The sequence below is a fragment of the Pelodiscus sinensis genome, chromosome 15, assembly GCF_052426305.1.
Source record: "Pelodiscus sinensis isolate ZL-2025 chromosome 15, ASM5242630v1, whole genome shotgun sequence".
NCBI lineage: Eukaryota > Metazoa > Chordata > Testudines > Trionychidae > Pelodiscus > Pelodiscus sinensis.
The window spans coordinates 13,639,681-13,660,129 of NC_143066.1; the positions used below are offsets into that span (position 1 = coordinate 13,639,681).

The following is a 20,449-nucleotide window of genomic DNA, read 5'->3' on the forward strand; positions in this document are numbered from 1 at the left end:
ACATTAGGGCTGCCTACATGCAAGTTTCTGTCTAGATGCTTTCAGTGGTATCTTCCACCTGTCTCTGACATCACTTGCCCATCACCATAGGACTTTTGCTTTCCACACCATGGCTGCGTCTAGACTGGCAAGTTTTTCTTCAAAAGAAGTTGCTTTTGCGGAAAAACTTGTCAGCTGTCTACACTGGTCGCTTGAATTTCCGCATGAACACTGACGATCTCATGTAAGAAATGCTTGCAGAAATGCTATGCTGCTCCCATTCGGGCAAAAGCCCTTTTCCGGAAATGCTTTTGCACAAAAGAGCCAGTGTAGGCAGCTAAAAACTGTTTTGCGCAAAAAAGCCCTGATGGCGAAAATGGCGATCGGGATTTTCTTGCACAAAACCACGTCTAGATTGGCACGGACACTTTTCCGCAAAAAGTGCTTTTGCAGAAAAGCGTCTGTGCCAATCTAGAGGCTCTTTTCCACAAATGCTTTTAACGGAAAAACTTTTCCGTTAAAAGCATTTGCGGAAAATCATGCCAGTCTAGACATAGCCCATATGTATTTGCTTTCGTTCCTGTTCACCAGCACAAAAACATTAGGTACATAGTGTGAAATGAAGTAGATTCCATACGTTAAAACCAAATTGTGGCATTTGTCTTCCCCCCACAATGGAATTTAGGCAATTATTTCATAATTAAAAAGCAATTTATTTGCAGAGGATTAGATTTTGCTGCCCTTATTCATGTGGAATAGTATCTTATCCTGTTCATAGCTTACTAGAATCCAGCCGAAAAAGTACACCAAACATTAAGGCAGCAAATACCTCATTTAATCAATCTGTTTGCATACAGGGACTATATAATGAGTCTGCCTTCTCTACACATGAGTAATAATATGAGGAAACCACCTGGACAGACTAAGATTTCAAATAAGCCTGTTTCCTAGCTACTGTGTACAAATACAAAGCCTAGTTACATATATCTGCTACTAGTCTGTTAGATTCTGCTGACTTCTTCAATAAGAAGATATACAGGAAGATAGAGAGCTCCCAAACAACTGAAAATAATGCTATCCAATTCCTCTACAGCACAGTGGGCTTTATTTTTCCCCCAAAGTCATTGTGAATTCAGTTAATCTAACTAAACTTTTGACTATGTATAATCTTTAATCACTAGAGAGCCACGCTATGTTAAATCTCATGTGGTTTGTTTACTTCTGTCAAACTTGGTTCCCGTACATGATGTAATGTGTTGTGATGTGATTGACACAAATTGGCATGAAGTGTTGTGACAAAATGTGCCAGCCTGGACATTCCAAAAGACAACTTTCCCTACACCACCAAGTTGGAAGTGCCGAGCATGTAAATGAGCTGGCAAAGTGTCTCCCAAATAAAGTAAATGTTTCTCATTGCCCATAAGTAAAAGAGTCACTTCCTGTATATCTTTGATAAACTTAAAAAACAACAAATGGTCTGGTAGCACTTTAAAGACTAACAAAACATGTAGATGGTATCATGAGCTTTCGTGGGTACAGCCCACTTCTTCAGATGACTGGCTGTGCCCACAAAAGCCCATGATACCATCTACATGTTTTATTAGTCTTTAAAGTGCTACCAGACCATTTGTTGTTTTTTAAGTTTATCCTGTACAGACTAACTCGGTTACCCCTCTGAAGCTTTTGTATATTTTTGGTTAAACTTTCTTTTGCTATGCCAAAGGCCAAATCCTGCAGGCTTTTCATATTCAGCCTTATCTCTAAATCCATATCAAGAGCCATTCACTGTGTATCCAAAACAGTTCCCTTACATGCAAACACCACATCTTGTATAGCTTGTTCCAGATCCAATACTGACCACAGACCCTCAACTAGCAATTGTGTTCAGACTGATCAATGTTCCTTTAGAGGCAGTTCGCAGGGAGACAAATGCAGAGTCTTCCATGTTTGGCTTTTGACTGCTGCTGTTCACCATGGTTCTGCAGAAAGTACATGCTTTGACCTGCAAGTTGCAGGTGTGTCTTGTCTGGGTGGCATAATCTGGAGTAACTGCTAAGACTATTATTCTACATGAACAGCCTCTTAGATGGTGTGGGAGATATTAATGGGAGTCAAGAAATATTTGTTTCTCTAATGATCACCCATCCTAAAAATCTTAGTTTTGGGCAAGATGATTTAGAAGATTTTAACAAGGCAACTCAGCAATATCCAAAAACCTTAGGTATCTTTTAAACCAGTTGGATCCCTTTTAGGCCTGCGTTTAGTAGACACTCAGGCCTGCCAACAGGGAGAAAAAGGAGGCAACTGTTCAAGTCCCAGTGATTCAAAAGGGCCTGCAACTTCTGGCAGCTACCACTATTACAGTGTTAGTGGTGGTCTCTGGGGCTTCAGGACCTTTAAATTGCCACTAGCGTACCATGAGGCACAGTTCCAGTCCCATACCTTCCACCTGAGGCGCCGTCCCTTCAGGGAGCACAGAGCTGGCAGCCCAGGTGCCCACTTTGCCCAGGAGCCTGGCACATCTGTTGGCCTCACTGTAGACACTGCATTGGTAGTGAACTCTTCTTGGCAATGCTATACCATACACTGAACAGCTTCCACATAAATTGCATTTTCAGGACAGATTAGTGATTATTTCTAACCTGCCTCTGAAGTCTCCTTTTGGCTATACATCCTTGGCTGGCTAAAAATGTAAGGAAAAGAATGTCTGAGTTGCAGTATTTGCTATAAATGTAGCTCTATTTCCTGTTCACAAATAATTTGAAAACAAGCATCAACTGAGTCTATTTTCTAAATTTGTTATTTTTAGTATACATTAAAGAGTTGAGATGAGCAGATCCTGGCTTCATGAACTCATTCTGGTGATTCACTATTCATTATTAGTACTGCAGGATTGACCATTGTTGTGTGTTTTGCTCTTTATGCAACAAAAATAACATGAAGGAACCACACAGGGCTGGTACAATCCAAATATCTATGTTTACTAACTATATACAACATGAAAGGGCTATTTATGAACATAAACTACTGCTCTGGATAGGTTCTAAAGACTTCTGGAAAATAGAAGACAGTGCTAATGTCACCTTTTTTGTTTCCTGATTGAATGACTGGCACTTGTAAGACCAGGACAATAACAAACAGAGAGCAAGAAGTGATTCCTGACACATTTCCAGTGAGAATATTTGCACATAATAGAGAATCATAGAACCATAGAATCCTAGGGCTTGAAGAGACCTCAGGAGGTCATCATGTCCATACATATGAATATATGTGTTTATGCTAAAATTGATTGATGAAGCTAATTGGAAATTTGAAAATTTTCATGAGAAATGATTCCCCTCCCTCTCTTCTTTTGTGGAGAAGGGTTTAATTTTTTTCAACCAATTCTATGGCTGTGTCTTTGGTCACTTGTCTGGTACCCACTCTTGGTCACTTTGGGGATTAGCTCTCAAAGTCAATGTCCTTTCCCACAGCTGCATGCCATCGGTCTGTCACCAAGAACTGTTGTCCTCTTCAAACACCTGAAGAGGGGAATGCTGAGCAGTCCTAGGCAGTCTTCCCAGGCCTACTTTGACACTTGGTTGTAATCTAGGGACTGCCAACTTAGGAGTTCTGGGCTTTACTCTCCCAGCCCTCACTGTTCCTTCCTTGGAGTGCTTCCTTCTGACACTCCTGGTCCTCCTCTCCTTTTCTCTGGCAGTACCAGCTCCAAACCCTCCGCATTCTTCCTAGGATCTAATTGCTGCTCTGCACCAGCAGCAACCCCTATTTTGTGTCAGCTTCCTGGCTTTATAGGCCTCCTTCTGTTCCTGCTCAGCAGAATCTTCTTGTCATCAATTCCCTGCATCTTGGCTCTCCCTCCAGGTGCAGCGGGGGAGTTAATATGCCTGGCTGCATTAACACCTTTGGCTATGTTTACACAGCAGCATTATTTCAGAATAACTGACATTATTCCAAAATAACATAGTTCGCGTCTACACAACAAGCCTTTATTTCAACATAATTAATATTGAGATGGAGGACTTCTTGATTCTACTCCTTTAATCCTCATTGTACAAGGAGTAAGGGAAGTCAGAGGAAGAGTGCTCTTTCTGGGTATGTCTACACTACAAAGTTAATTCGAACTAACAGCCGTTAGTTCGAATTAACTTTAATAGGCACTACACATGCAAACCGCTAGTTCGAACTTAATTCGAACTAGCGGAGCGCTTAATTCGAACTAAGTAAACCTCATTCTACGAGGACTAATGCCTAGTTCAAATTAAGTAGTTCGAATTAAGGGCTGTATAGCCACTTAATTTGAACTAGTTGGACGCTAGCCCTTCCCAGCTTGCCCTGGTGGCCACTCTGGGCCAAACCAGAGAAACTCTTCTGCCTCCATCCCAGCCCCGGAGCCCTTAAAGGGCCATGGTCTGGCTACCATGCCCGTGCCAGTTGCAAACCTGCCAACACCCATCCAGCAGACCCTGCACCTGGCACGGGATGAGCCAGCCACCCACTGCCACCCAGCCCTCCACCTCTTCCCAGGACTAGGCTGGTGGCTCCCAGGAACCTGCCCAGGGCCGCAAGAGGCGGGCGCCTGCCTGGTCAAGTGCGAAGATCGTGGACCTCATCGAGGTTCAGGGGGAGGCCTCTAACATCTACGATCTCCGCACTAGCCACAGGAACATGGCCGTCTACAGCCACATGGCTGCCAGCCTGGCCGCCAGAGGCCACATGGGGACTCTATGGCAGTCCTACTCCAGGGCCTGCCAGCCAGGGGCCAACCCGGAGACCTGCCCCCACTTTGAGGCCCTGGACTTCATCCTGGGGGCTCATGTCGTCCATGCCCCCCGGGTGGTGATTGACCCCAGGGCAGAGGGCCCCGTCCCTGATACGGAGGAGGAAGAGGAGGACACTGAGAGCCAGGAGCCTGCAGGGAGCCTGCCCAGGACCCAGGAACCCCAAGGCATCCCACAGAGCACATCGTCTGTGTCGTCCGAGGCCGATGAGGGCTCCGCATGTGAGTGCCATCATGCTCCCCTTATGTGTACGGAGGGGTGGAGGGAGAAGGAGCCCAGGGACCGTGTGCCTGGGCCTTGCCCAACATGGAGCAGCAGCTGGATGTCATGCAGGGGCCCTGGCCTTGCAGAGGGGGCTGGGTTTCACCCACCGTGTCTTCAGGGAGAACTGACCACTGCTCTTGTTTCACCTCAGCCGCAGCACCTGGGACTGCAGGGCGCACCACCCCGCCTGCAACAGCCACCTGCACCCAGGCCAGCAGGCGCGCCAGGAACCAGGAGGAGTACCAGCGGTGGCACCTGCGGTTCCTAGAGCACCAGCTCTGCACCCAGGACCACTGGGTCCAGGAGGACCTGTGGCTGCGGCAGCAGAGTTTGGAGGCACTGGAGGAGCAGGGCCGTGCCCTCAGAGGCCACCTCCAAACCTTGGTGGACAGGTTCCTGCCTCCTCCTACTCCGGCCCCTGCGGCCATCCCAGCTCTCACTCCTCCTCCCACCCCTACTCCCCCTCCCGCTTCCTCCGCACCCCCCATCCCTCTTGCCCCACCCTCCACACCCACTCCCCCCTGACGCCCCCACACCCGCAGTGCTGCGAGACGTGAGAGCCAGCAGGACACCCAAGCCTGAGCTTTCCCTTCCCTTCCCTTCCTCCCCTTCTTCCCCCTTCTAGCTCCCTTCTCCCAGGTTTCCCCTCCACCCTCACTCCTCCCTCCCCCCACCCCAGTTATGTAAAATAAAAAGAGATTTTGGTTGTTAAAACAGGTGTCTTTATTTGACATTAGGAAGAGGGGTCAGGGAGGGGAAAGGGGAAAGAGGGAGGGTGGAAGAAGGCCCCAGTGGGGCATGCAGGGAGAGTTCAGTCCTCCTCCTCCACCTGGAAGCTCTCCCGCAGGGCTTCCCAGATCCGGACGGCCCCCCACACTGGGCTTCCCAGACAGCGGCAGTGCGAGGCTGTGTAATGGCCAGCCATGCGCTCAGTCTCAGCCATCCAGGCTGGCAGGAAAGCCTCCCTCTTTCACTCACGCAAATTGGCATTCAGTCGGCCGAAGGCCCCCTTGATCACAATGTGGGCCCTGGTCAGCTTGGCATTAAAGGCCTGGCGGGAGAGGTTAAGGTGCCCCATGTACTGTTTCATCAGCCAGGGCTGTAGGGGGTAGGCCGCATCCCCCACCAGGCACACGGGCATGTCCACGTCCCCAACCCTGATGCGGCAGTCAGGGAAGAAAGTCCCAGCCTGCAGCCTCTGGCACACGGAGGAGTTCCGGTACACCCTGGAGTCGTGTGCCTTGCCGGACCAGCCCACAATAATGTCCATGAACTGGCCCCGGTGGTCACACACGGCCTGCAGGAGGACGGAGAAGTACCCCTTGCGGTTCACGTACTGGGAGGCCTGGTGTTCCGGAGCACGGATGGGGATGTGCGTCCAGTCGATGGCCCCCCCATAGTTGGGGAAGCCGAGGGCACCGAATCCCCGGATGACAGAGTCTGGGTTGGCGAGGCGGACCACCCTGTGGAGCAGCACCCGGTTGATGGCCTTGACCATCTGCAGAGAGACACAGCAAACCGTGAATCACTGGGGCGCCCGAGTGGCTGGGAGTATTCATTCGTCAGGCACTGCCCCGCTCCCCACTCCCAGAAGCAACCCCCCGAGGCAGCGTGTAGTACGGCCGGGACAGACCAAACCCTCTGGTGTGGGGCACTTTCGCCTCCTCCCCCCCCATTTTCCCTGGGGCAGCCCATCCCCTGCTTGTAGCCGCCCTCCCCCCTGGCCCAGTGGTCGGTGAGTGCCGTACCTGCATGAGCACCACTCCGACGGTGGATCTCCCCACGCCGAACTGGTTCCCGACGGATCGATAGCTGTCCGGCGTGGAGAGCTTTCGGAGGGCGATGGCCACATGCTTCTGGAGGGGGATGGCGGGCCTCATGCAAGTGTCCCGTTGCTGCAGAGCAGGGGCGAGCCACTCACAGAGCTCCAGGAAGGTGTCCTTCTTCATCCTGAAGTTATGGGTCCACTGTCTGTCTCCCCAGCGCTCCAGGATGATGCAATCCCACCAGTCACTGCTGGTGTCCAGACGCCAGATGCGGCAGGGCACGCTGGCATCTGGGCACTGCTGCGGCTCCTCCACAGTCCCCAGGGAGGCCAGGCGGAGAGGTAGGGGGCTGACGTGCACCAGGTGGTGCCAGGCAGCCACCAGCAAGTCCAAAAACTGCACCAGAAAGCCCAGGGTGAGCTCTGGCTCCATGTTGCCAACTGCGGCGGCGTCCCCAAAGGGAACCACCGACACAGACAGGTGCAGAGAAAAACGCTTTGCTGTCCCTCGACGAGGTAGGCAAGCAAGCGGAAAAGCTGAGAACCGGCTGTCCAGGGGAATCCCTTTAAGCTCGAGCCTCAGATAGCCTCAGACAGCAGCCACACAAAGCAACTACTGATCTGATGCCTTGCCGGAACCGGTTTCAGCTGCCCTTAAATGCGCCCCAGCGTCCAATCGGTGTGGACGCGCTAGTTCGAATTAGCAAAACACTAATTCGAACAAGTTTTTAAGTCTAGATGCGCTAATTCGAATTAGCTTAGTTCGAATTAACTAATTCGAACTAAGTTAGTTCAAATTAGCACTGTAGTGTAGACATACCCTCCCAGACTTCCTGCTGTGTAGACAGTGCCAAAAGCTGAAATAAGCTATTTCAACTTAAGCTACACAATTGACATAGGTCAAGTTGCATAGCTTATTTGGGCTGTAACCCTGCTGTGTAGATGTGCCCTTCCAGTCCTAAGTATGGTGGACACTCCATCACATGAGGCTGGGGTTGAAAAAGATATTTTTGCAAAAACATTTGCAAAATTTAACGTATTTTGTTTAATTTACAATCAAAATTCAGAAAATTTCCACCAGGGTTTGCTCTTAAATATTTTTGCAGATAACAGGAGGTGATCTGAATACATGAAAATAACAAAAACATAACAAATCAACTATCTTCTGAATAATAGAAAATCAGACTTTGCGATTTAATTTTTGTAAAACATTTATAAAAGATATTCAGCCAGCCATGTGTAGTGGGATTAAGGAAACCTGCAAGGAAGATTTTTCTTTTTGTTTTTTTGGTGTATGTGTGTGTTCAATTCTCAACTTTTTTTAGAATTACAGTAAATAATTTTGGTTATTAGAACCCCACAACCAGAGGGTATGTCTACACTACAGCGCTAATTCGAACTAACTTAGTTCGAATTAATTAATTCAAACTAAGCTAATTCGAACTAGCGCATCGAGACCTAAAAACTAGTTCGAATTAGCGTTTTGCTAATTCGAACTAGCACCTCCACACTGATTAGACGCAGGGGAGGGGGAAACCTGGGAGGAGGGAGCTGGAAGGGGGTGGAAGGGGAGGAAGGGAAGGGAAAGCTCAGGCTTGGAGGTCTGGCTGGCTCTCCCGTCTCGCAACACTGTGGGTGCGGGAACCTCGGGGGGGGGGGGCGGGTGTGAAGGGTGGGGCAGGAGGGACGGGGGGGTGCGGAGGAAGCGGGAGAGGAAGCCGGGGCAGTAGGGATGGGAGGAGGAGCGAGAGCTCCGGCAGCTGCAGGAGCTGGAGCAGGAGGAGGCAGGAACCGGTCCACCAGGGTCTGGAGGTGGCCTCTGAGGCCACGGCCCTGCTCCTCCAGCGCATCCACACTCCACTGGCGCAGCCGAAGGTCCTCCCGGACCCAGTGCTCCTGGTTGCGGAGCAGCTGCTCCATGAACCGGAGGTGCCGCCGCTGGTAGTCCTCCTGGTTTCTGGCACGCTGGCTGGCCCAGGCGCGGGTGGCTGTTGCAGGCGGGGTGGTGCGCCCTGCAGTCCCAGGTGCTGCGGCTGTGGTGAAACAAGAGCAGCGGTCAGTTATTCCCTGGGGACAAGGTGGGTGAAACCCAGCCCCCCTCTGCAAGGCCAAGGCCCCTGCATGACACCCTGCTGCTGCTCCATGGTGGGCAAGACCCAGGCGCACGGTCCCTGGGCTCCCTCTCCCCCCCCTGTACACATAAGGGGAGCATGATGGTACTCACAGGTGGAGGCTTCCCCGGCCTCGGACGACACAGGAGATGTTGTCTGTGGGGTTCCTCGGGGGTCCTGTGTCCTGGGCAGGCTTCTGGCAGGCTCCTGGCTCATGGCGTCCTCCGGCTCCTCCTCCTCGGTGTCCAGGACCGGTCCCTTTGCCCCGGGGTCGATGACCACAGGCATGGCGTTAGCCCCCAGGATGCGGTCCAGGGCGTGAAAGTGGGGGCAGGCCTCCAGGTCGGACCCTGGTAGGCAGGCCCGGGAGTAGGACTGCCGCAGATCCTTTATTTTGCAGCGGACCTGCTCCAGGGTCCGCTGGTGGCCTCTGGCGGCCAGGCTGTCAGCCATGCGGCTAGTGGCTAGTGTGGAGATCGTGGACATTGAAGGCTTCCCCCCAAACCTCGATGAGGTCCATGATCTCCGCACTAGACCAAGCGGGCGCCCACCTCTTGGGCCCCGGGCAGGCTCCTGAGATCCGACAGGCTCGTCCCGGGAGGAGATGGAGGGCTGGGTGGCATCAGGTGGCTGGCTCATCTTGTGGCAGGTGCAGGGTCTGCTGGCTGGGTGCTGGCAGCCTTGCAACTGGCACAAAATGTGTAGCCAGCCCATGGCCCTTTAAGGGCTCCGGGGCCGGGAGGGGGGCAGACAAGTTTCCCTGGTGTTGGCCAGAGTGGCCATCAGGGAAGGGTTAGCCTCCCACTAGTTCGAATTAAGTGGCTACACAGCCCTTAATTCGAACTAGCTAATTCGAACTAGGCATTAGTCCTCGTAGAATGAGGTTTACTTAGTTCGAATTAAGCGCTCCGCTAGTTCGAATTAAGTTCGAACTAACGGAGCGCTAGTGTAGCGCCTATCAAAGTTAATTCGAACTAACGTTTGTTAGTTCGAATTAACTTTGTAGTGTAGACATACCCTGAGAGTCTAACTATGACAGAGCTGAAGGAAACAAATGCAATACAAGCATACGTAAGAGTAAAATAAAACTCTGATACTCCCTGTTTCTAAAGCTCCATCAGGACTTTATTAAGCTTCTGGGGTCACAGGATCAAATATGTATGTGTTTCAGCACATGAGAGAACCCAAGGCTTGGCAGCAAGGAACTCCTCTAGTCCTGCCTTGCTCCCTCTGGTACCTTTGTCATAGTATGTACAGCTGGGCCATGATCACCATCTGCATTGTTCTCTGAAGCTTCAGCTAGGTCTTGTTCTCCTGGAGGGTTGTGTACCTTCTTCCATAGGGCATATTTCTCATCCCAAAGGACTTCTACCATGTCCCAAAGAGCTCCTTTTCCCTCTTGTAGCTCCTGATCATTCTCCCTGAAAGCCATGTACTCTTCCCAGAGGGCCATTTTATCCCTTGAGATGGCAATATCCTCCTCCCAGAAGACCTTGTCCTTTTTCCAGAAAACTTTGTATTCCTTCCAGAAAGTATTGTTCTTCTCCTGGGCAACTTCATTCTTTTCTTGAAAGGCTTTGTTTTTCTCACGCAGAGCCTTATTTTTTTCTTGAAAGACCTTGTTTTTTCTCTGGAAATCTCTGATTGTTTCCCGGAAAGCCTCATTCCTTTCCTCAAAGGCTACAATCTCCTCTTCAGAGACCTTGATCATCTCTTGGAAGGTGTCAATCTTTTCTTGAATAGTATTAACCTGTTCCTGGAAAGCTTTCTTTTTCAGTTGGAAGGCCTTGATCTTTTCCAAGAAGGCCTTGTTTTCCTCCAGAAATGCCTTGATTTCTTCCACGAAGTTCCTGTTCTTTTCTCGAAAGGCCTTGATCTCCAATCTCAAAGCCTTGGCTTTCTTCTCTTCTTGAAATACCTTGATCTGTTCATGGAAATCTTGGTTCTCCTCCCAGAAGACCTTGATCTCTTCTTGTAAGGCCCTTTTCTCCTCTTTTTGATTCTTGCTAAGGTGTTTCTTGCGGCTGTTAGTGAAGGGTGCCAGACGGTTCTTGGTCTCCTGCTTCGTGCTAGGGAAGACAGTTACCTCATTATTTATCCTGACTTGCAAGGTGCCATGGTCTAACCCTCGTTCTGTTTTTTGCTTCTTCTGGTCCATTAGTCACTTCCGGATTTTAAAATGCCTGGGTAAAACAAAGAACACAAAAATTCGCTGCTGTACTGAATGCTGGCTGATAGCCTTTGGGAGGTGCAGAGCAGGAAGGTGTTTGTGAAAAGGCTCATTCAGGACCACTAAAATGGGAAGTAAAGAAATAGAAATAAAACATTAGCTGTGAGGTTCATAGGACAGAATTGAGCTACATTAGAGAAAGAAGTTAGCAAGTAAGACAAAATGGATTACTTAACAAATACAGTATATGCTGAAACAAAATACAGGACTATGTAGCACTTTAAAGACTAACAAGATGGTTTATTAGATGATGAGCTTTCGTGGGCCAGACCCACTTCCTCAGATCAAATAGTGGAAGAAAATAGTCATAGCCATATATACCAAAGGATTCATTCATATATACCAAAGAATTCAACCAGAAAGGACACTGTCTCAATGACCTGCTAACCTGCATCCTACTTCAGAAGACATTCAAATCTGCACTTGAAAGGGAATCCTCTGAACTGGCATTCATGCTAAAATTCGACACTCTCCGCAGGGGACTTAACAAAGACTCCAGCTATCTTACCCATTACAAAGATAGCTTTCCCAATTATCACCTCTAATACTATTAACTCACAGACATCTACCCTTCCCCACTTCTAATATCATTAACTCACTGGCATTCACCTACCTTTCCTCCCCCCCTCCCCCCGCATCCCCCTTCTGTTCTGAAATGTGATTTGTCCTTTTCATATGTGTTCATTTTTTTAAATTGTATCCTTTGGTATATATGGCTGTGGCTATTTTCTTCCACTATTTGATCTGAGGAAGTGGGTCTGGCCCACGAAAGCTCATCATCTAATAAACCATCTTGTTAGTCTTTAAAGTGCTACATAGTCCTATATTTTGTTTCAGCTACACCAGACTAACACGGCTACATTTCTATCAGTATATGCTGAGTTATTTAAAATCAATGACTAAGATTTTCAAAAGTGACTAGTGATTTATGTTCCTTCATTTTGGGGTATTCTACTGGAGACTCCTTAAGCGATCCTGTTTTTAAAAAGATGCTGAACAGCCCCTCTCTGAAAATATGGACCTTTTAAAATGTTTCAAATTTGGTACCCAAAAATGAAGAAACCCCAAGTCACTAGTCCCTTTTGAAAAACTTGGCCTGTATACATCACACAACTACTCCATATTCTATTTTTTCTTACCATCCCTTTATAAAGTAAAACTCCTTACATTACTGGCCTTTAAATATCCCCAGCGTACATTTAAGTAGTCAGATTTGGTAAAATATTGTTGATCAAGTCATACCTCAATTTTTAAAGGAAATTATAACTCTAGCAATTATTTTATATATATTGTTGGCACTTGCCATCCTGGTGTTTTATGTTTTGTTAAATATTGGAAAAGTAGTCTTGTAGGTTCCGATGAAATGATGCAAGGAAAAATTCTTCTTACAGTCTGTGTTATACTGAATAATGAATTTAGGTTGCGATCTTACAATGCTTACATAATTTGAATTGTATGTATCTTAATCTGCAAGTAGGACAGTTAAGAAATTCTGCAACTATTCCCAGAATAAGAAATTAGTGCAAAAAAGCAGATTTACTTTATAACTTCTATGTGCATCAGAATGAGGGTATGTCTACACTGCCACCCTAGTTTGAACTAGGGTAGCTGATGTAGGCATTCGAACTTGCAAATGAAGCCCGGGATTTAAATATCTGTGATGACGCGTCGGGATTTTCCCGTCTCCTGCACCCCCGAAATGTCATGAACAGACTCCACCAGCCAGTAGAATGGAGGTTGTTTATTGCCACTCCAGGATATAGCACAGCACAGATGTAATCTGGTTACAGGAACTGGGGGCTAAGAGGCCTCAGTGCCCCCCTTGAGACAGGGGAGTCCCAGCCCCCCTCCCCAGCTCCTTCTCCCCTGCTTTCCAGCCAGGAACTAACTCCCCCTTTACTCCAGCCCTGCCCCCAGCCAGGGCAGCCTTCCACCTTCCTTTGTTTCTCCCCATGGGGGGTGGCTGGTCAGACCAGTTTGGAGCCATCTTTGCATAATGACTCCCCCCTTCCCTGCTGGGTCTTGCTACAGACAGCAGAGGTCGCCCACAGCCCCAGCAAGGTCGCCACAGCCCTAGCAAGTTCCCTCCACTACGTCACAATATCCCAGGCTTTATTTGCATATTCCCGGGCGCCGCCATTTTTAAATGCCCCGTAGTTCGAACTACCTGCCCGCGGCTACATGCGGCACGGACTAGGTAGTTTGAATTAAAGCTCCTAATTCGAACTACCATTAAACCTCCTTGCAGGAGGAATAATAGTAGTTCGAATTAGGAGCTTTAATTCGAACGACCTAGTCCGTGCTGCATGTAGCCGCGGGCAGGTAGTTCGAACTACGGGGCATTTAAAAATGGCGGCGCCCGGGAACATGCACATAAAGCCCGGGATATTTAAATCCTAGGCTTCATTTGCAAGTTGGAACACCTATATTAGCCACCCTAGTTTGAACTAGGGTGGCAGTGTAGACATACCCTGAGATAGTAATACCCAGATTGGTGTTTGAGAGGATTATGAATTCATTAGTGTTTTGGTGTATGTTGAGTTTGTTAAGATGAATGTGCTGTTCAAAGGTGAAGAATAATTATTAATACAATTTTTATTTATTTAAAAATTGTGAAATTACAATTTAAGATGTAATCAACTTGTAATTTACATGCCATAACTAATTTCTGCATTTCACATTTTAAAAAAATACCACAACGATCAATAATGTCCTGTTATCTGTAGGTGATGAGAAGAAACAACTAGGAATAAGATGAATGCAAATATTCTTGTAACTGCCCTGGAAAAATAAGAAATCATCTATATCATTGAGGAACAACAAATATATTTTGAATTCTTGAAATGTAGAAAGAAATTTACTCTTATGAAGACAACAAGTCCCAGGAAGATGCACCGCTTAGATACTTCCAAGACCCACAAAAGAGTGATAAAGACCTTGATCTTGCAATGTACAGTGAGTAGACTCTTGTCTATCTGGATAGAGCTCCCTTGAATTCAGTGGGGACATTTTGCAGAACCAGTGATACCAAAGCAGTGCAAATACCTTGTGCTAACTCTTTTCTCAGACTTAAATTTTACTTATAAAAAACAATGTATAAACAGGGATTTTGTTTCAATATTGTCTGCCAAAGGAAAAAAAAACCTGTTCCTCCACTTTTTATGCCCTTTCAAATGAGTAGAGTGATTCCAAATGTTTAGTGGAGAGATTTCATTTCAAAGTTCACTCTATTATGAACATAATCAGAAATGCCTGATGGACTGAGTGATGATCAGAAGATTGTTTGTTTGTCCAATTGTCTACTAGCAGCCCTACATGGTGCTACCTTTCCATGATTAGCTTGAGGGAAAAAAGGCTCAAAAGAGGCTTTTAGGTCTTCTTGTTGAAAAAATTGACCTTTTTATTTACTTTCTTTTTTTACCTCTCAGACTGAATTCTAGACTAAAGTTTCCATTACTGACATTGAATCATGACTAAGTTTATTTATATTGAATGGACCTGCTCTTCTTCTCTGTGCAGCTGAATTCTCTTGGGTTAGAGATGGTATGACCAGGGCAATTAGTGCTTGAACCTTAAAGATAAGAATGTTCTAGAAGATCCAGAATCTTTAAATTATTTGGTATGTATGGAGTGATTGTGAAGTCACCTGATATTTGTTTTGCTCTCTGCTTCAATAACTGAGTAAATTTCCCTACAGTTTGAATGAATGATATGATCATACTTACTAAAACATGCAAGATGCATGTAAATTTCCACAAGACACCTGGCAAGTGGTCCAAATACTCCAAATAAGGACTCCAGTGTGACCACACTACCTATGTAGAACTGTGAATTCAATGCATTGTTTTGCAAAAGTATCCACAAATTATTTTCCCCCATTTGACTCATTCTAATTAGGAGAATGGGAAGTGAAAGAGGGGTGCTCTGGCTTTCAGTAATTCTCCAAGGGACAAACCCTGAAAGTTGGAATAGTGGCCAGCTACCCTGGGCTCTGAGCAGAAGAAATATCAAGGAGATGGGAGTTGGGAGGAGCAGAAGAGGAATCCCAGAATGGAGAGCTGGAAGGGACATCTTGAACTCAATTAGTCCAGCCCACTGTGCTGAGGCAGGATTAATTGTTTGTTTAATCTGTATTTAGAAATCTTGAAGTAGATGATACTTATTCAACCTCCAGCACATTTGCTGCAATAAAGTCTTTTGCATTCTAAAATAAAATTAGCAAGTAATATTCATCATTTATATGATGTAAGACAATAATGGATATTGTAAATAATTCTGTTTAATTGTATTAAGATGAAGAGCAATTTGGTGATTAGATATTCTTCCTCCTGAGAATTAAGCTCTAGTAGATCCCATTAACTCTTTTTACATGGGAACGGATCAGCAACTGGATTGGTGAGTAGTGTCTGTTTGACACTGACCCTCACACAAGAAAGCAGAAATGGAAACAATGAAATGAAATGAATGCAATACAAACAAACATAGTTGTAAAATACTCTGGTGCTTGAGATGCTGAAACACAGTTGATACTTTATTAGGGTCCCTAACTCAAGAAGACAGGCATTATTGTACACACATAAAACCACAGTTCTGGGTTACTATACCAATGGCTCTTTCCTGCTGTCTGTGGCCATTCTTATTCTGCAATGAATCCCAGTTCCTCCTCCCAGAGATCTAATTCCTTCTTCCAAAGCTCCAGTTCATTTTTCCATTGGTCTAGATCCTCTCCCCAGAGTTCAATCTCATCCATTAACAGAGTCTTGACATTTTCCCAGAGGTTCATAGTCTTTGTCCAGAGGGTCATGTTCTTTTCCCAAAAGGACTTGTTTCTCTCCTGGAAGGCCATGATTATATCTTCATTCTTTTCCCATAATGCTTTGTGATTTTCTCTTATGATATTGTTGTGGTCCTGAGAAGTCTGGATTGCCTCTGCTAAGGTCACCACCTTCCCTTGCAGGTCTCTGATAACATGACCCACCATATCCTGAAAACAATCCATTAGGTTGGAAGCCAAGTGGAGAGATGATCTAGCAAACTGGGAAACCTCTGGGTACCAACTTGCAAAAGAAATATGCTCCATAGTCCATCAACAGTCTTATTAGACAAAGCAATATTCTGATACAGCAACTACAGCTTCAAATTATAGAACAAAATAATAATTAAAGGAGAATTAGTTATGAAGTTTGAAAACTAGAAAGAAGTTAAATAAGATTAAGAAATATTATCAAAGTATTGTTTATTATCATCCAAGCTCCATTTTTAATTTATGAGCACAAATAATAAGTAACAGAGTATTTACACATCCAAACTCACTAATGGAATTGCTGATGAACTCAACCTCCAATTCTTTTACTTAAAAAATAGTTGGTGTGAATTTATGGCCTGATCTTCCTGACCCTGTAGGAAAAAAAAGTTTTCTCGAGTGAAGGAAGTGTGGTGACCATGCAATTTTTCTAAACTGTCTCATTATCATGCATATCTGAAGAAAACACTCCACAGTGATATGATTGTTCTCTTTGTGGTGGTTATTAGCCTCCTTTCTGAGCTTGTCCATTGTGGTGGCTGTCTTTGTGATGAGAAAAGTCTAATTTATAAGGGAATCATAATTTATACAAGTGTAGTTCTAGAGAGTCTTGGAATTCCTGGGTAAAATTTGATAGCTTGTGTTGTGCCCCAGGTTAGACTAGCTTATCATAATGGTCCCTTCGGATCTTAAAATCTATGAAGTTGCCACAATTCATTAGCAAATTAATAAATATGAATTTCATTTGCAGCAAACACCGACAGTGTAATGTGGGGCTGTATTCCAAATGTATGGGGCAAATAATATGGCTTAGTATCAAGTCTTATTATCTACAAATACATAGCACGATAAATTGGTTGATTGGTAAGAATAAAATATTTTGCTTTTCAAATTCAACAGTTAACTTCTTTCCCTCCCAGAGTTTAGCCTCAATGTGCATTTTAGATATGTCTTTTCCAAATACAGCTGAGTGAATAATTGATTTTTTTCATTCAGTAGCCGAAAACAAAAACAAAATTTGGGGTTTAATGAACTCTGCAGGGCCCTGAGTAGGGGGTGAAGAACCGGGAACTCCAGTGAAGTCTAAGAGGATTAGAAGAACTGTTTATTTGAGTATTTATTTGGGTTTTCAGTTAGATTTTCCTTATGCTGGAGGTGGATTAAGTTTGAAATGTGACCTGGCCAGAAGGCTGGGCTGGGAGATCCAGCCTGCTGCAGAACCAGATTGGCTAACAACAGGAGGTGCTAGTTCTGGCAGTCATAAACAACTCTCCTCCTCCCCCACAGCCCCCCCAAGTACTCCCAATATAATAATAAAATGTAGCTTACCTATGGACTGCTCTTCCATCAGCTGGCTCTGGTGACATGCACTTTGGTGACAGGCCATAATTATCTGTTGTGTCACTTCCTCTGTAGTGATGTCATATCTGTGTGCTTTGTAATAGGACTGAGTGATGTGTCCTGTCCCCCTGGAAGCCAGGAGGTGAGGATGAAAATGTACGAGAGCCAAGGACACCAATGTAGGTTTGGGTAAGACATGCTGTAACAAAGAATATAAACATCTCATGGCTAAATGGATTAGCCCAATAGCTGGGATTTTCCCTAACTCCTTTCCTACTCTCCATTATAACCAGTGTTCTAACCATTGTAATTGTTGTAATCATTTTCTGCATAACCCTATGTATTGTGCAACGCCTAGTCAATGTAGCTATCTCTTCTGTGCACATTCGATATACAGCACTAGGAAAGGACCCTAGCCAATTCCTAAATCCTGAACCCTCTATTCCGGCCATCGGGCACTTTTAGATTCCTCCAAGGTGGGCAAGAGGTGCTGGCATCACCGCCATCTTGTATTCTGGGATGTGGTGTGTCGTATCGGGGTGGAATGTAGCCAGACAGGAACCCCCATTGTAACATCCATTTTTGCTTGCCTGGAGCACACAGGGCATAGAGAGAGAGCAGTAAAATCAGCATAGTCTTTGAAGCCTTGACAGAAGGCCCAGATATGCTGGCTGCTGTGACCCTGGACAACTGTAAGCAGAGATATGAGGGTGATCGAGCTAATCGCTGACCAAGAGGCTGCAGAGGAGTACCCTTGACTGAAACCCATATTGATACAAACACACACTCGTCCAGGGGGAGGAATCTCTCACCCAGTAAAGAATGTCCAGTACTCACAATTTAGTTATCTCTCTTACAAGTGTAAATTAAGTTGGTATGCGCTATCAGTATCACTATGGCCCCCAGGGCTTTCAAAGTTGAGTTGCCCAGAGCTAAAGCATGTGACAAACACACCATTACTCTTCTCAGCAAATATTCTGGACCATCTACTAGGGATTCAGGGCTCCTTGCTTCACAGGCAGGCAAACACAAATCCTAGTTATGCTTTGTTTATTATGTAAGTCTTTAAAACTAGCCTTCGCTATCACCCTCACAGTATTCTCACTGTTGTCCTTGATGGAAGGGGACAAAAAGTAGATGTATCAGAGACATAAATCACTGACCAGGTCAAAACAAGGGGACTACTTAGAGCACGTGAGATACACCTGCCTAAACCAGGACTCTCTGGTCTGCCAGGTTACACCTCCCTAAACTAGGACTCTCTGGTCTGCTGGACCACGAATGTTCCTGGGCCAGAGAGCTCCAGTGGCCAGGAGTGAGGCAGCAGGAGGACTGACTGCTGGGAGCCCTTGGAAACCCGGCAGGGATATCAGCAGCCCAGCAGTGGAGCCAGCAGGGGAGTTGGGGCTGGGATCAAGTGACAGTCCAGCAGAGAAGACAGGGTCATGTGGCAGACTGGCCAAGGGGGCATGGGTGTGAACTGGGAAGCCAGGGTCACACAGCAGCCTGGCAGGGAGCTGGAGCTGATCATGTCAGGGAGTTGGGGCCATGCAGCAGCCCAATAGTGGGGAAGGATGTGCAGCAGGGGGACCAGGCTGTGGCAGGCTGGTGAGGGTGGGGGTGATGTGGGGAAGGATGTGGCAGAGCAGTTGGGCTGGGGTTGCACAGTAGGTCACTGAGCTGGGACCATAGGTAGGCAGCCCAGCTGGGGCCAGAACCAAAAGTGGAACCAGCAGCAGACTAGAAAGCAGGCAGCAGGCAGCAGGCAGACCTCCCCTGGCTCAGCAAATTGGTCCTGAGGGTTCTGGACCAGAGAGGTCCAATCTGTATTCAGATGCTGATAGTTCTCCATTTCAGGGATCCATTTCAGTGACTGAAAAGCTGCCCAATAATTTATTGCTTGCTCTCATGTTAATGGTGTCTATGACAAGACTCATAGGTGATACTGAACTAAAACTTTCCCATTATGGTATTGTTGCAGATTGTTACCTTGTGCTGCTACAGCAGTGACATTGGAAAGTCCTTCATGGCTCCAATTGCTATCATTTTGTAAGTTCTCCCTACTGCACGAGAAATCACATGGAGCCAAAAGCCAGTATTGTTCAAGTTAGGTTTAGTTTTCTTCTTTGCAAATGCAGCAGAGTGAAGCCTTTATCTTCACAGGATAAATTGTTTGAATTAAGTTTGAATTGTTTGAATTAAGTTTGAAGCAAATAAAAATGCTGGATCTCATGCAAGTCATTAATTCATAGCAGGGCTATATTTCCTCCCTCACTCAGGAGCTAAGATCAGATCTAGCCTGATAATGGCTGGATTTTTGTTCCATCTGTAAATGGTTGACAATAGAGCCCATTGATTTCTAGGGTCTCACATATCCTAGTGATTGCTATATAGCTAGACAACACCATGCCCCACCTTAAACATAAGAGCCCCTCTTAATTCAGCTGATAAACCCAAAAGGCTTTCTACCAAGAAAAGCAACTGTTTACTCACTGTGCAACCTATGTGCAAATTCTTTTGTCTCTTGACTCACAATGAGCTCTCTGCCTTTTCCTGTACTTTAAAAATGTGTAATCATAACTCTAATCCATGAAATCACAGAGCACACAATGAAGTTTCAGTATTTCTTCATAGAACTGGGATGCACTGACTGAGTTTTGGTAAAATTATTTTTTTTTAATTTGAATTACTAAATGTAATTACTAAATGTAATTACTAAATTTAATTACAAAAGGAGTAATTTTTTAGACAAAAATGCACTGTGAAGCAATATGTTCAGCATGTACCATCCAATCACAGCACATTTTCCATACATCATTTTAAGCCCAAGTTACAAACAAATGAAAGGTGTTTGTGTTGGACAGTGTGTGACACCTCCATTTCGAGAGGCTGTACATTCCCAGACTACAGCCCTGCCACAAGACTCACCCCCTGCTCAATCACATCTGCCTGAAG

At 46.0% G+C, this 20,449-nt stretch overlaps 1 protein-coding gene and 1 long non-coding RNA gene across 6 annotated transcripts; one reads left to right on the plus strand and one right to left on the minus strand.

Annotated features, from left to right (window-relative positions):
- Positions 1–9,997: 9,997 nt before the first annotated feature.
- LOC112546046 (uncharacterized) lies at positions 9,998–17,621 on the minus strand. Of its 5 annotated transcripts, XR_003089680.3 has the most exons (3): positions 17,483–17,621; positions 16,444–16,527; positions 15,635–16,263 (listed from the first exon to the last, which is right to left on the minus strand). XR_003089680.3 is itself a non-coding variant. In XM_025185424.3 (2 exons), the coding sequence occupies exon 2, from the start codon at positions 11,056–11,058 to the stop codon at positions 10,111–10,113; it is 948 nt and encodes a 315-aa protein (XP_025041209.2). In that variant the 5' UTR covers positions 11,059–11,192; positions 17,483–17,589; the 3' UTR covers positions 9,998–10,110. The 5 variants fall into 5 exon arrangements, 4 of the variants coding, with proteins under 4 accessions (XP_025041209.2, XP_025041210.2, XP_025041208.2 ...); XM_025185424.3 differs by lacking the exons at positions 15,635–16,263; positions 16,444–16,527 and adding an exon at positions 9,998–11,192 and having other exon boundaries at positions 17,483–17,589; XM_025185425.3 differs by lacking the exons at positions 15,635–16,263; positions 17,483–17,621 and adding an exon at positions 9,998–11,192.
- LOC142818581 (uncharacterized) lies at positions 17,595–19,726 on the plus strand. The gene is made up of 2 exons (XR_012896116.1): positions 17,595–17,673; positions 19,476–19,726. It is a non-coding gene; the product is annotated as an uncharacterized LOC142818581 (long non-coding RNA).
- Positions 19,727–20,449: the final 723 nt, after the last annotated feature.